At 43.0% G+C, this 16,010-nt stretch overlaps 1 protein-coding gene across 5 annotated transcripts in view; it reads right to left on the reverse strand.

Annotated features, from left to right (window-relative positions):
- Positions 1-12,666, reverse strand: part of LOC101687220 (SEC23 interacting protein) — a 41,206-nt gene extending 28,540 nt beyond the window's left edge. For 3 of the 5 annotated variants that reach the window (XM_004751817.3, XM_004751816.3, XM_013055758.2), the window contains exons 1-4: positions 12,426-12,665; positions 9,042-9,571; positions 6,199-6,421; positions 4,556-4,749 (exon numbers count right to left, since the gene is read on the reverse strand). In XM_004751817.3, coding sequence (XP_004751874.1) covers positions 4,556-4,749; positions 6,199-6,421; positions 9,042-9,571; positions 12,426-12,588 — 1,110 coding nt within the window. In that variant the 5' untranslated portion in view covers positions 12,589-12,665. Of the gene's footprint in view, positions 1-4,555; positions 4,750-6,198; positions 6,422-9,041; positions 9,572-12,425 lie in introns of all 5 variants that reach the window. The other 2 variants (XM_045068496.1, XM_004751818.3) reach the window with 1 other exon arrangement.
- Positions 12,667-16,010: the final 3,344 nt, after the last annotated feature.

A 16,010-nucleotide genomic window follows, 5' to 3' on the forward strand; every position in this document is an offset into this window, starting at 1 on the left:
AAACAAAGGTCTACACAGCCTGTTAGTATCCTAGAGCCATGGTAACAAAGTATCACAAACTGAATGGCTTTGCAAACAGAAAAGTATTGTCTCACAGTTGTGGAGGCTAGAAGTCTGATGTCAAGTATCAGCGGGCCATGTCCCTCAGAATCCTACAGGGAACTCTTCCTTGCCTCTTCCTAGCTTCTGGTGGTTTGCCAGCAATCTTTAGTGTCCTCTGGCTTACAGAGGCAACCCTCCCATTCTCTACTTTCACAGGGTATGACATCAAGTCCTATCGGATGAGGGGCCCACCCTTCTCCAGAATGATCTCATCTTAGCTAATTACATCTGCAAGCACCCTATTTCCAGGTAAGATCACATTCAGAGGCACTAGGGCTAGGACTTTAACACATCTTCTGGAGGCTGCAAAGGACGACACAATTCAACGCCTAGTCCACAAGTTCACAGCTACAGAAGATTGCACACGGTGAGAGCGCGGCAGAACTGCAGCTCACTCCCACCCTCAACTTTCTGACTGCAAAGACATGACTGTTGAGGGGCACCGGGGTGGCTAAGTCAGTTAAGCATCTGTCTTTGGCTCAGGTCATGAAGGTCCTGGGATTGAGCCCCACATCGGACTCCTCGTGCAGTGGGGAGCCTGCTTCTCCCTCTGCCTGCTGCTCCCCCTGCTTGGGCTCTCTCTCCCTGTCAAATAAATAAATACTTATAATTTAAAAAAAAAAAGGCTGTTAACTATTTTCTTACTCTTCCTCTAGATATAGTATTCTGCTTCCAACAAGGAAAAAAAAAAGCCTGAGGGCCTCTTGGAGAGAGACTCAAGATGAGGTAATGCAGAACCGCTGCCACACCCACTGTCTGAATTTTTTTTTTAATTATTAACAATGATTATTTGACAATCATGTCAAAATAGACGAGTTTCTTTTTGTCTCCTAGACAGTCACTGATTAATGACTCCCCTCCATCAGCCTCTACCCCTTTGACTCTTCCTCACCTGGCTTTTTGTAATTTTTACCATATTTACTTATAATTTTTAAAAGCAAGATTACAAATAAAAATGTTTAAAGAAAGAAGTTTCACTATCTTAAGAATTCTTTGCACTTTTACATATCCCCTTTCAGTCCACAGCTTTAGAATAAATGTTGTCTGGTAGAGCCAAGTTTCCACATGGCATTCTTTTTTTTTTTTTTTTAGATTTTATTTATTTATTTGACAGAGAGAGAGAGAACAAGTAGGCGAGAAGCAGGCAGAGAGAGAGAGGGAAGCAGGCTCCCCACTGAGCAGAGAGCCCGATGTGGGGCTCAATCCCAGGACCCTGGGATCATGACCCGAGCCGAAGGCAGAGGCCTTAACTCACTGAGCCACCCAGGCACCCCCACATGGCATTCTTTTTAAAGGGTCTTGGTTATTCTTGACACTTTGACCCTCCATATAAAATTCAGGAGCAGTTTACAAATTTTACCTTAAAAACTCTGATGTAATTTTGATTGGCATTACATACAATTTATAAAATAATTTGGGAAGAACTGACATCTTAATTGTGCATCTGTGAACATACTTAGCTCCACTTCTTGAGATCACCTTTTATTTCAATTCTGTTTTATAGTTTGCTTCCATAAGTTCCCACAGGTATTTGTCAGACGTTTTCCTACATAGCCTATAGTTTTGTTAGTGTTATAAATAGCATCTTCTTCTTTTTATTATGGGTGCTAGTTTTTTTCTTTCTTTCTTTCCTTTCTTCCTTTCTTTTTTTAAATGTAAGCTCCATGCCCAGTGTGGGGCTCGAACTCATGGCCCTAAGATCAAGAGTCACACACTTTACCAACTGGGCCAGTCAGGCGCCTCCGTCTAGTGAGTTATTTCTATTATATAGGAATGCCATTAATTCGTATATGTTGATTTTATACCTACAGACTTGCAGGGCTAACAGTATTTCTAAAAATTCTCCCAACTTTCCATGTACCTAATCATGTCATCACCAGAGAGAAGGTGTTTTCTGTTCAAACTCCTGTTTTGTCTCAGTGCTCTGATAGTGCAGGATCACCTACGCGATCTTGAGAAATGTCCGCTTCTCTTCTTCTGATCGGCTTTCTCATCTCCTAACCTCCTCCGCATCTTCCCTGATCCGGTTTAAGCACCATGAAAGATGCTGAAGAGAAGCGAAGATCTCCCTAGATTATGAAGAGCCGGGTGCTGCGGCGATGGTCAGTCCGTGGACAGCCGCCCCACCCTCAAGGCCTGTGTTATCCATGTGCAACACGGCTGAGATGAAGTGAATCCGCTGAGATAAAACTGCTTAGACTTTATACTTAGACTATGTGCCTTGGCTTCAAAATAACAGGACTAAACTTGGGATGTTATACCTTCAGTAGGGTCCTACCAGAGAGACCAAAAATTATAGAATTACAGCATACATTTGCTTAATAATTTCGGTCTGAAATTATGCAACAGATATCAGCATTCTTTTACACATTTTTTTTCCTCATTCAAATAACTAAGATTATGTTTTAGGAGAATGGTGCCTCCTGGTACATGATATTTCCAAGAACAAAATTAATTTAATGCCTTCTTTGCAGTCTTTGCTCTTCTTAAATGGGTTCTGACTCTGTTCCGTATCAGTGTTTTTCAAACTGTGCATGATGATGAGTAACAGATTATAAAATCAGTGTTTCAGATGAAACAGAAAATATCAGAGCAGCACCCGACAAGTCTAAGTACTGCTCTACAGGCCTTTGTTTTTAGTGGTGTGTGAGAGCAGGGTGACAGCAGCTCACAAGCACGCGACACAACTCTTCCCCACTGTGGCTACTAGCGTCCTGTTGGTAGCTCAAGGTTGGCCATGGAGGGAGTATGTATATCATGGAAACCAGCAAATTCTATAAATTTATAGAATTCTATAAATTCCCCAGAGTCTGTTACCACACATGACTATTTCTGATAATTAAATATACGTGTGTATATGTGCGTGTATAAAATACGTATACTAAATTTTAATGTCAAATGTATTTTTTACTATAGCTTGAAACAAAAAAAATGTGAACCCTGTGCTCTCAACAAGTTTCTTTTCCAATTTACTTTCCACAACTAACCTCTGTCTTACTTTAGGCCGACATTTATCTTTCGGTGTCAGTTTGGTTATAAAACTGTTTTTCAGAGTCACTATTATAGAGATTAGTATTTCCAGAACAGGTACAATTGATAATACCTAAGAAATGCATTTATAGGGGTGCCTATGTGGCTCAGTAGGTAAAGCATCAGGGTTTGGTTCAGGTCATGATCTTAAGTCCTGGGGTCAGGCCCCACGTCAAGCTCCCTGATCAGCAGGGAGTCTGCTTCTCCCTCTGCCCCTTCCCCTGCTCATGCTCTCTCTATAAAAAATAAATAAAATCCCTTTAAAAAATGCATTTATAATTATTTTTAAAAAACAAAACATGTCCCAAGAAATCTACGCTATTATGTTAGATTAACTGTCAAAATATTTTTTAAATATAAGGGTTCAATATGAAAGGAGGACATTAATTTTTTTATCTCTATTAAATATTACATCAAGCACAACAAAAATTTAATAATTAATAGTTAGCCGCTAAACTCGACTGTCAGCTCCTAACAAAACATAAAATCTAGTCCTTACTTGAAGCTATTCAAAATATGAACTAGGGAAGGTTAACATTTTAGAGGCCCCTTTTACCGATAACAAAGTATTATTTTAATGTTTTCTGTTAGAGAGGTTATCTAAGTTTTAATAACTACAACATTAAACAATAGTAACTACAGTGTTCTGTATCTCACTTCCATGTATGCAAATTGAATTCACCTAATTTATTTCAAACATTTAATTCAACCACGAAGTAGACTAATCATAAGAAATTAACACAATTATGTAAAACATTACCCAGTAGTTTCAGAATGGCTAGTAAATCTTGAGACATGTGTTCCTATTCTGTTTTCTACTTATTTTCAAAAATCAGAAGTTAAACTCAAGTCTTCTACTGAACAGTAATTTGAAAAGCATCCAAATGCTTGGCAATTGCTGTTAACAACAGATTTGATTTTAAGGTTTGCTACGAGTACCTTTTTAGATTTGTGATACGTCCCTGAAAAACAGTCTATCTTCAGACAGGGAAGCCACGATTCGTATCTCATGAACAACAGCACCCCTTCAAAAGCAATGCTCTTGTGAACAGGATCAAAACAAGCTCTTATCAATAAAACCAGCTCTCGGGGCACTTGGGTGGCTCAGTCGGTTAAGCTACTGATTCATGATTTCGGTTCAGGTCACGATCTCCAGGTTCTGGGATCAGGTCATGATCTCAGGGTTCTGGGATCAAACCCCAAGTCAAGCTCCACGCTCAGCAGGGAGTCTGCTTGAGATTCTCTCCCTCTGCTCTTCCCTCACACATACGTGTGCACATTCTCTCTCTCCCCCTGCTCTAAAATAATTCTTTAAAAAAAAAAATAAAGTCGGTTCCATTGTGAGTGGTGTTGTAGGAGGCTCCAATATATACAAAGGCCTATGTTTTTTAAAGAAATGGGTAAAGGAAATAAGCCCACCTACCTCTAGTTTTTCACTGAACTCCTCTGTATAGGGAATAAATCTGCTGTCCGTGTCCCCTTTGTAGAACCAAGTACAGCGTCTCACTTCAGCGGGCTCCTCCTCCCAGTACACAGCCTTCCTCACTCGGTCATAGAGATACACGTCATAGCGCCCTCCATCTGTGCCTAGAACCACGCTCTCGGGGTCTGGCTGGACTGGGGCACAAAGTTCACATTTTAACCCAACAGTAACAAGGCATGTTAAAAAGTAATAAATAATGAATATGGTGATTGGCTGATCCTAAAAGACAACTAAGTTCATTTTTGTTTAAAAACAGAATTTTAAGATGAATTTGTGCTGTCCAAAATTAAGACTCTTCTTAACTGAAGAAAAAAAGAGCCAGAGCGAAGTTTTAAAACATAATCATTTAAGGGGCTCCTGGATGGCTCAGCTGGTAAAGCACATGCCTTCAGCTCAGGTCATGATCCCAGGGTCCCAGGATTCAGTCCTGCATTGGGCTCCCTGCTCAGTAGGGAGTCGCTTCTCCCTCTCCCTCTAGTCCCCACCCAGCTTGTGGGCGTGCACATGCACACGTGCTCTCTCAAATAAATAAAATCTCTTTTAAAAAAATGACCATTTTTTTAAAAATCATAAAATAATTCAAATAACTGCCAGGTTTCCTTTTTTTAATCAAAGCAGCAATGCTCCATAAAGTATATTTCTAGGGGGTATTAACAAGTGACTTTTTTTTAAAGATTTTATTTATTTGTTTGACAGAGATCACAAGTAGGCAGAGAGGCAGGCAGGGCGGGGAGGGGGGGAAGCAGGCTCCCTGCCGAGCAGAGAGCCTGATGCAGGGCTTGATCCTAGGACCCTAGGATCATGACCTAAGCCAAAGGCAGAGGCTTTAATCCACTGAGCCACCCGGGCACCCCTAACGAGTGATTTTTAAGTCCCATGATGAATTATCAGGATAGAGATGCCTGGGTGGTAAAGTCGGTTAAACATCTGACTTCAGCTCGGGTCATAATCCGAGGCTTCTGGGATTGAGTCCAGCATCAGGCTCCTTGCTTAAGCATGGAACCTGCTTCTCCCTCTGCCTACCACTCCCCCTACTTGTGCCCATGCTCTATTTCTGACAAATAAATAAATAAAATCTTAAAAAAAAAAAAAAAAAGAGAGAGAGAAATATCATCAGGATAAATACACATATTTCTATACTCCCAATTCTCAGAGAACCTTAAGACTACAGCGCACTATCTCAAAAGGTGAATGGGGTTAAATCATTTCCAAAACTCACCTGACCACAGAACACTTTTCAGAGCATCTTCAGGAACAAGAGTTCCAAAGATGTTTTATAAATGCCCAATAGCTACAAATGAATAAGGGAAATAGAAAAATTGACACCCACATTATGTGAACTAGTCTATTTCTCTAACTTAAAACACCTTTAAACAAAGAAGAAAATTATTAAAACATTTCTTTAAAAACCTTGCTCAAATAACTCAGGACTTGCGTTCATATCACTGTCTTAAGGTAACGAGTCTGGTGGAGTCTACAGGGACTAATTTGACATTCACAAAAAAAAAGCCGTGGATAAATACTCTTTATTTCTGTTCTTCCTAAAATCAGATACAAATGTATCGTACACAATCAGTACTTACCTGAGTTATAGATTTCTTCAAGATTCGAAGAGTCAAACATACTGAAAGGCATCCACAGTTGTTTGTATTCTACCTCCTTGCAGTAAAACCAGTGGGGCTGAACAGGTTCATACTGGTTTTGAAGTAGAAAAGGAGATGGCGCTTGCACAGAGGGACCTGCTGGTCTAGCCAGGGCCTGCTGTTGCGTTGGAGGGGTCAACCCTGATGGCATTGAAGGAGGAATCTGGAGGACACAAAAAAAGTTAGAGAACTATGATGTTTGTTCAAGAAAACAATTCCATATATGCCTCGGACCCAAAGTGACATTAGTAATGATTATCCTACATGTATTTCTAGACAACTGTTCCGTTTAATAACTAGGCCTGAAAGCAACTAAAATTTTTTTATAAATCTAACAAAACCCAACACCATCTTAAAAGTAAGCTGGGCTTTCTCAAACTCAGGGCAAAGTAAATTAGCACCTTCACAGAAATCAACCTAGCAGTGTGTCTTCTACGATTTAGTAAATCTTTATAACGTGCACATTCCTTGACCCCTCTGTTCCATTTCTTAGAACTCATCCTAAAGATTTAACTAAAAAACAAGTAAAAATTTACCTAAAAAGATGTACACAACAGGTCATTTATAACAGAAAGTCACTGGACATAATTTAAATGTCTTACAGAAGGGCGCCTGGGTGACTTAGTTAAGTGTCTGCCTTTGGCTCAGGTCATGATCCCAGGGTCCTGGGATCAAGCCCCGCACTGGGCTCCCTGCTCCGTGAGAAGCCTGCTTCTCCCCCTCCCACTCTTGTGTTCCCTGCTTATGTTCCTTCTCCTCTCACTGTGTCTCTGTCAAATAAATAAAATCTTCAAAGAAAAACAGTCTTCTAGAGACCTGATTAAATAAATTATGTTACTTAAATCCTGAAATTCTCTAGAGCCATTACAAATGTTGTAGAAAAAAAAGTTAACATCTAAAAAATATGCATGGAAATATGTTTGTCTAGAAAAAATATAACAAAGACATATAACAAAATGAAAAGATGGGTTACAGAGAGACAATTTTGAATCATTTGACTTTTCTACATTTTCCAAATTTTCTGTACCGGAAATACTTTTAAAATCAGAGTCTAACTATTTTTAAATTTTTACTTGAAAATCATTTTGGAATGTATCAATGTTAAAGCTACTGAGGTGTTAACTGTACAGTGCTTATATGAAAGAACTTTCTTACTCTTAGAAAATACGTACAAGGAACGCCTGGGTGGCTCAGTTGGTTGAGCACCTGCCTTCAGCTCACGTAATGATCCCAAGGTCCTGGGATCGAGTCCCGCATTGGGTTCCCTGCTGAATGGGGAGTCTGCTTCTCCCTCTGCCTCTCCCCCTACCTGACTTGTGCTCTCTCTCTTGCACACTCTCTCAAATAAATAAATAGGATCTTAAAAAAAAAAAAAAGAAAATATTTAGGAGTAAAGAGTCATCATGTATTCAACTGACCAAGTATTTCCCAAAACAACTGCACACATACATGGTGAGAACAGGAGAGAGAGGACGACCAAATGCGTGGGAGTGCACGTGTGCACAAGCGACAGAACAAACGGGGGAAGATGGAATGACAGATCAACATGGGTGAAGGGTACCAGGGTGCTATTTGCATTTTTGCAACTTTCTTCCTTCTTTTTTTTTTTTTAAGATTTTATTTATTTATTTGACAGAGATCACAAGCAGGCAGAAAGGCAGAGGAAGGGAAGCAGGTTCCCTGCTGAGCAGAGAGCCTGACACGGGGCTCAATCCCAGGACCCTGGGATCATGACCTGAGCTGAAAGCACGGGCTTTAACCCACTGAGCCACCCAGGTGCCCCTTCTTTTTTTTTTTTTTTTTAAAGTAGACTCCATGCCTAGCACAGAGCTCAGTGCAGGGCTGAAACTCACGACACTGAGATCAAGACCTTAGCTGAGATCAACTAAGCCACCCAGGAACCCCTGCCACGTTCTTTTAAGTCTGAAATTACCACTTTTAAAATTCTTAAATTAGATATCTTTTCAAGAGTTTAATCATCAAACTAGTATGTTAACTATACTGCACACTGTGATTCCAGTTATGTTCCAATATGCTGAAATCTAACATTGCCAAGCATTTACATGTTGAAAGGATTTAAATTAAACAATAAAACAGAGCCCATTCTCTATCCCCAAGAGAGATGCGAGGTTATATTCTAACGATAATACTGCTACCCTTGCCACACTGGGTTGGGTTCTTAATTCTTCCTTTTAATCACTTCCATTTCTTTGATTCAGGTGATTTCCCTGTGGAAGTCAGTTGAGCAATTAGCTGGGAAAATGGCATAAGGGAATTTCATAAAATTTACCCAATGCAAATGTTGTTCCATCACCCTCCTGAGAGAGAATCTGACTGTCTAGACCCAAACTTCATAATGTAAATAAAAGAAATTATTGGAGTAATCAATTTTTAGTTCCTGTAATTGAATGGTCTGATTAAATAGAATAATTAAAAAGTGAGAAGCTGGCAGTCTGTTCATAACTGCTTCAACTCTCACATGTCCCCAGATGACATTTATTACTGATCTCTTACACTAAAATCTGGGAATACTGACATGTAGTTAACTCATGAAAATCAAGAACTACTTCCAAACACTGATAATATAAACCAATATAAGAACCATTTTACGAGCTACCTTTGAAAGAATGTTTCCTTCAAAGCATGTAGCTTACAAAGAAGGGCCTCTGAAAATAATGTCATCACGTTGATTATTAAAAGTGCAGTGTTTTAAAAGACACAGGCTAAGATGACAGATTAAAAAATCAGAGTGAATAGCTAGGATTTCAAAACACGTCTCCTACCGGTGGCAGAGATCCTCCCGGCATCTGGTACATCTGCATGGGGGGCCCCGGGGCTGGAGGATGGGCGGGATGGGCCGGGGTCTGGCACTGCTGCAGCTGCGGTGGGGCGATGTAAGGATTGGCCCTGCTGCTCACAGGGGTATGACGATACGGATTGTGTCCTTGTTGGGGTGCTCCTTGCGGTGGGCTCCCAAAACTGGAAGGAGGGAGACTACCCGGCTGAGAAGGCAGGTAAGCATTCATTCCCATCTGTGAAGGTGGGGCACCATACTGAGCCTGCGAAATGGGCAGTGAACACGCATTCAACCCATCTTGGGGTCCAGTTGTAAAAGGGAGAGCAGCGGGGGACTTGGAGAATGCGGAGTGCCCAGCTGACGTTGCCACGGTCGTTAACGGGGACTGTCCAATATTCCCAAAAGGATCACTACTGCTTGATACCTGAGAGAAGTAACTAAATGTCTGTGGGGTAGACGTGTGAGCAGAAGTCTGCCCGAGGAAGCTGTCCTCCTCACCGACATCCGTGGAATCCTCTGAAAGGGAACGGGAGAGCAAACAGTTTAAAGGTTCGTCTACGGCTCTGCAGAGAGGACCCAACACGGCAGATCTAGCAACTGTACCTCATTTTATTGTTCTATTTCTGCATTACAGAAAAAAAAAAAACAAAGATGAAAACCTTTTCTTTTCTTCGAAACGAAAAACTGGAAAATACGAATGAGAAACAAGAAAAAGAGGGAAAAATTAGATTTCATTCATAAGCCAATCTCTCAGAGTTAATCACTTTGGTACATGGCCTTTTACATTTTTTGAATAAATATAGTTAAGTATTTATTTTGTAAATATACATAGATCACACCTATTTATCTAAGGATGTTTTCAAGAAGGGAAATGAAATTTGGATCTACAATTTTTATATCTCATTTTTTCCTGGTAAAAAAATAATTCAAATATTATTCTACTACCAAATTACACATAATTTTATTTCTACAGTAATAAGAAACTCAAGTGCAGATATGACTGTGTTGACAAGAAGGGTGTGTTTCAGGACTCCTACCTACTACAAAGCACTCATTGTACAAATGAACATGTGGTATTTGTATTCCCAAGGCAAAGTAGGTCAACCATTTATTGCCATCCCTAAAATCACACAGTATCACATCCAGATAACTAGCCTTTAGAGAATGTCAAATCGTGAGAAAAGTCATTTTCTAACCAAAGGAAGTTCTCTTCACTTGCCTTTGCCAAAAATGATTTTCACTGCAGGTATTGTCAACCCCAAATTATCTTCTCTTCTGCCACCAAGCTGTAAAATAAAAGTCTGTTCCCTGGGACGCCTGGAGGGTTCAGTCAGCAAAGTGTCGCCTTCAGCTCAGGTCATGATCCAGGGGTCCTGGGATCGAGTCCCTCACTGGGCTCCCTGCTTCTTCCTCTCCCTCTGCCTGCTGCTCCCCCTGCTTGTGGGCGTGTGTGTGCATGTGTGTGTGTGTGTGCGCGCACACACTCTCTCTCTCCTCTCTCTCTCTCTCTGACAAATAAATAAAACCTTAAAAAGAAAAAGAAAAAAGCATGTTTCCTCTACACCACCTAAAAAGTCCAGCCTCTTCTTCCTTACTAAGCTTTTATACGCCCTTACCTTAGCTTGTAGAGACTTTCCTCTCCCTCATCTTTCCTCCTCCAGTCACATTCCCTCTTATCTCCTGCTGCTGGAGGCACGGAGCCCAACAGAGGTCCCACACCCAGCACACAGCACACTGTGATCCTTGCTCCCGAGTGGCCTTTCAAGCTCCAGGATCCTTCTCGACCTCTGTGAAGGAGGACACTTGGCTCACAGAGATTCTGGCTTGAGCTTCTAGGTTGCTCCCATTATATTTCTCACACATCAATTTAACTAAGATACTCCACTATTTAAAATACTCCTCTCAGTTGTTTCTTTGTAACTAAAAATAAAATACCACCTCCTGCACAAAGCCCTTTGTCTGCTGGTTCTATTCTCATTTTCAGATATATTTCCAGCTCCCACTCTCTCTTTTCAACTCTCTGGACCTCACTTGTCTGTATTTCTCAGTTTATCTCTCAACAACTAAAAACATGGAGTGGAGAAAACCTCTGTAGTATCCTTCTTCCTTTAAGACAAATTGGGATCAACCTGATCTCAGGAACTTTTTTCTGATTAGCATCCATTGTAAATGAAATGCTGATCTCAATGTGCTGCCAGCTCACCTCAGGGGCACTTTCTAATTACACGTGGACACATTTGGTAAAGACACCCACAACTTTAATGGGCACTTGTACACTTGTGACACTCCCAACTCTGTCTCAAACCGATACTGTTCTCAGGTGTTCCAGAACCTATTACCCAACTGCTTCCTCGACACTTCTGGCAGCTCAACCACATACACCTCGAACTTAGTAAGCCTAGAAATGAATTTGTCACCTTAACCGTCTCCCTTCTTGCGCTTTTACTCCACTCTACTATCTCAACAGATGTTTGTCAACAACCAGACACTCAAATCAAAACATCTCCTAGACTCCTCCCCTCCCATCATTTCTCAATTCCTTCATTTAATCATTCAGATACTCACTCAAGAAACATCTACACAGTATCCGGAGGCAGATACGTTGATTTCACAAACACTTACATAACGCTAGGTGCCAGACACTACACTCGGCACCTTACAAAAATCAACTCACTTCTCCTGACAGCTTTAGGAGGCTGTACAGATAAGGAAAGTGAAGCACAGAGAGGTAAAGTAACATGCCTGAGGTCACACAGCAAGTTACCGGCAGAGCCTGGGATGGACAACAGTCTGTGCTCCCAAATACCATACTCTGTGTGATGCCACACAATCATTAAACAGCAATACCCCTAGACAATAATGAAGAAGTGAAAGAGTTAGGGTGAACATAGGAATGGGGGACAAGAAGGAGGAAAAGCTCCTCAGACAACGGGAAGCACTGTCTTGAAAGAGGAGTACTGCATTCTGCACCTCTACTTTGCAAATATTACAAGTCTATCCCAGGAAAGGGAAGCTGTCCGTCCAGGACATTCCCTACTGCATCCTAGTTGAGAAGCACTAACTTCTCTGCATTCCCTAGCACACCAGTAGGTGTTCAACAAAAATCTGGGTGATGTCAGTGCCAGCGTGGAGCGGCCAGCCTTCGGGACAGAGGGCTCCTTGGACGAAGAGCAAGCCTCCTGATCTAGCCCCCGCTTGGGATATCTCAAAGCCCCCCGAGCCACTCAAACCTGGTCGCTCATGGCCCTGGCAAGCTACCCGGAGTCGGATACACACGAAGCAAAACCTCCCACCCGGCCCTCGTCGCCCCACGCCCCCCGCCCGCCTCCCCACACACACTCGTCCCACCGGATTCCCCTCTCCCTACTACCTCCGGGCAGGAGCAAGGAGGCCGAGGCAGCGGCGGCTTGGGTGACTGGGATGAAGGGCACGTTGAAGCTGAATTCCGTGGCCGAGGAGGAAAAAAGTAAGTTAGTGCCCGATGAGGAGGTGCTGGCGGGACCGCCGCCTCCGTTAGGTTTCCTCTCGGCCATGGCTGCCGCCCACCGTCCGTTACACGTCTCCTGGAAGCCGGTGTACTAACACCGGCCGGAAACCGGTCACACTCGGGGCCAACACACTTCCGCACTTGCGCACAAGGCCCGGAACTCCGGGACGCTGCTCAGCCTCCTTCCCTTCCTCTGGAAAGGGCCGCCAGAAAGCAACATGGCGGCGCTAGCTTCCAGCCCGAGTCCTAGCACGTAATACTCCCCGGTACTGCCGGGGCCGAGGCTGGGGCTGGAGCGTGGGAGTAGCGGCGCTGCTAGTTCTGAATTTAGGCGCGAGCTGATGCTGAGGGTCGCGGGGGGCACTCTGGGCTTCCTAAAAGTACGGTCGGGCGAGTGGAACTGGCAAAGATTTCGAAGGAACGGCAGAAGGCTGCAGGAGCAGACAGCGGAGTGCTACCCGCATTGGGAGGGAAGAAGGGGGGTGTGAGCCATTTGTAGCCAAAGCCGAGCCCAGTTCACCCACGCTCGGACTCACATCCAGCCCGCCCACATGTCTTTCTGGACTGAACTGAACTCTTTCTGTTGGCCCATAAATAGAAATGGCAAAAACTTTGGAAGTTTTTAAGCCGTGTTTAAAAGAGGATCCAGAGAATTGAAATTTAGAGGTGCTACTTTTTAAAATAGCTTTCTATATCTGTCTGCAGTAATCAGATTAGCTGAATCCCAAAATGCACTGGGGGTGATTTGATGTAATTGTCACCTTTCATGTAGTTGGAGATTATGAAACAAAAAGTAACAGAAAAGTAGCTTTTTGAAGAGTGGGAGAGGAAGACAGACCCCGAAAGAGGCTTCGAAATAATGAAACTCCTCCCCACAGCTGTTCACACGCCTGTATAGAACCTATTTAGTTAATTCAGTAACTATTTAGTGTGCTTACTGTCAGAGATAAACAAAGCCAGACACTGGCTAAAGCAGTAAGAATAGATTTTACTCAGTAACAGCAATTACAACAGGAAAGAGGGTACATCGTGAATTGAACTGAACTTCCCCCAAAATAAAAAACTGGAGACTTTTTAAAGTCTGGGTGCTACTGGGAAAGCATTGAGAGGTGCCAAGGGGTGTTGGTCCATGGGACTGGGCCACTTGGGCTTGTTAATTGGCGTGTACCTGGAGGAGAAACAAACTTCTCATCTCTTTATGACAGCCAGTTACACAAGTTAAGGCAATACACCACCAGGCAGGGAGGAGATGGGCCTTGAGAAGACAGTTCTGTGTGGCTGATTTGCATCTCAAAATTATAAGGAATTGATAATTGCAAGTTTTCTAAAATAACTATGCTGAAAGGGAGCTCAGGGGCCTATATGCCTATCACCAAGTCTGGGCTGGAACAAACAGTAAAATACCCTGGCAGTGTTGGGCTTTCTCAGGGCAGGCATTTTAAGGAGGATTGGTGTCAGTCTAGGGACATGACCTTAAACTGCTAGAAGGTTGCTAAATTTGGTCAAGGAGAGGATCTTTGTCATTCCTATGGGGTAGGAAAGAGTATACTAAACATTGAGAGTACAGTGGTGTATAAGATAGATACAAGACCCTCCCTTCTTAGACCGTATACTTTGGCTGGGAGACAGAAAACTAAACACATACTGACAGTAAACTATAGTGTGATGAAAGTTGTAATATAGAAATTCCCAGTGTGTCCTGTGGGATGGGCAGGCATTTTAAGGAGGATTGGGGTCAGTCTAGGGACATGACCTTAAACTGCTAGAAGGTTGCTAAATTTGGTCAAGGAGAGGATCTTTGTCATTCCTATGGGGTAGGAAAGAGTATACTAAACATTGAGAGTACGGTATGGTGGTGTATAAGGTAGATACAAGACCCTCCCTTCTTAGACCGTATACTTTGGCTGGGAAGACAGAAAACTAAACACATACTGACAGTAAACTATAGTGTGATGGAAGTTGTAATATAGAAATTCCCAGTGTGTCCTGTGGGATATGGATACCATCAGGGGAGGGAGGCCTAACCCTTCTGTGGAGAAAGATAGCAAATATTTAGACCAATCAGACCATCAATAAGGACTTGCATAGTGTTGAGTGACAAGAAAACCTTCTTTGAAGAAAAATTAAAGTCAGAATCTGGAAGACAATGAGGAGAAGCTAACTGGAAAATTTGGTGGGGAGGTTTCGGAGGAAGTGGTAAGAGGTCATTTCAGTCAAGTCGCAGTAGGTAGGGCTACCCTGAGACACCATGTTTGGGTGTGAAGAGACACACGTGTTAGAGTCTGGCTGGAGCCCAATGACCAACTGGGAGAAAGTGGGGAGATGAGAATGAAAAATTCGGCGAGGCCAGATGATGCGGGGCCTTACAAGTTAAGAGCAAAAGGGAATTGAAAAAGGGTTGAAAGGAGGGCGGGGAGATAACATTTGCTCCGCGGAGGGTCCACTCGGACTGTGGGTAGCAGCATAGAGGAGGAAGGAGCAAACTGCAAGTAGGAAGAGCAGCAAGCAGGCTGCGCCAGTGGCCCAGGCAAGCAGTGGCGGAGGCTCAAATTAGACCACGGCAGCGGGAATGAACAGAAATAGGAGTTACTTCTGGGGAAAGACGTTCAGATTGAACCGAAGTGTCATTTTCTTCCTCCCGAAGGCCTACTGAAAACACAAATAGGTGGGGGCTCCTGGATGGCTCAGTCTGTTAAACCTCTGCCTTCAACTCGGGTCATGACCTTGGGGTCCTGGAATCAAACTCCTCCGCTTTGGGGGTCCCTGCTCAGTGGGGTGTCTGCTTCTCCCTCTGCCCCTCCCCACGGCTTGTGCTAGCTCTCTTGTGCTCTCCCGCTCTCTCAAATATAAAAATAAAATCTACCCCCCCCCCAAAAAACAAAACGCTATTAGATGTGTTTGTTTTTTAAACCCATAAGGATGACGAGGATGGGAGAGGATTTGACAGCAACAAGATTTTGCGCGCGCGTTTGCATCATAAAATCATTTTGAGGCTCAGGTCCTGATAACCTCAGGCACCCCAGGAAGGAGCAGAGAAGCTAGAGAGAGGTCCTGTAATTAGGTAGATTGATTAAAACTGTTGGAGAAGTTAGGCCCCTTCCTCCTATTCCGAGTAACTGGACCACTAACCATCCCCCTTCTAGAAAAAAGACTGTAACTTTTCCCTTCTGGAGTGGGGAACAGAAGGAACACTAAGCAAATATGTGCTCACTGAATAATCAAATAATCTCTCCCACAACCCCAGCCCAGTTTCTCTACTCAGCTCTAAAAACACTGGCTGACAAGTCTTCAACCTCTAGGCAGGAGATTAGAAGAATCCTCTTTGGGGCATGGGAAGGAGAGATGTAGAGGTGCTGAAGTCAGTGTTCCCAAGGAAGACAGTCCAGCCAGATCACCTCATAATTAAGCTCACAGTCAACAAGCCTATTTATATGCTCTGGGCTCCCAATCACTTTGTTAGTCGCCATG

The sequence above is a fragment of the Mustela putorius genome, unplaced genomic scaffold (assembly GCF_011764305.1).
Source record: "Mustela putorius furo isolate JIRA1106 unplaced genomic scaffold, ASM1176430v1.1 tig00003909_pilon_pilon_pilon, whole genome shotgun sequence".
Taxonomy (NCBI): Eukaryota; Metazoa; Chordata; class Mammalia; order Carnivora; family Mustelidae; genus Mustela; species Mustela putorius.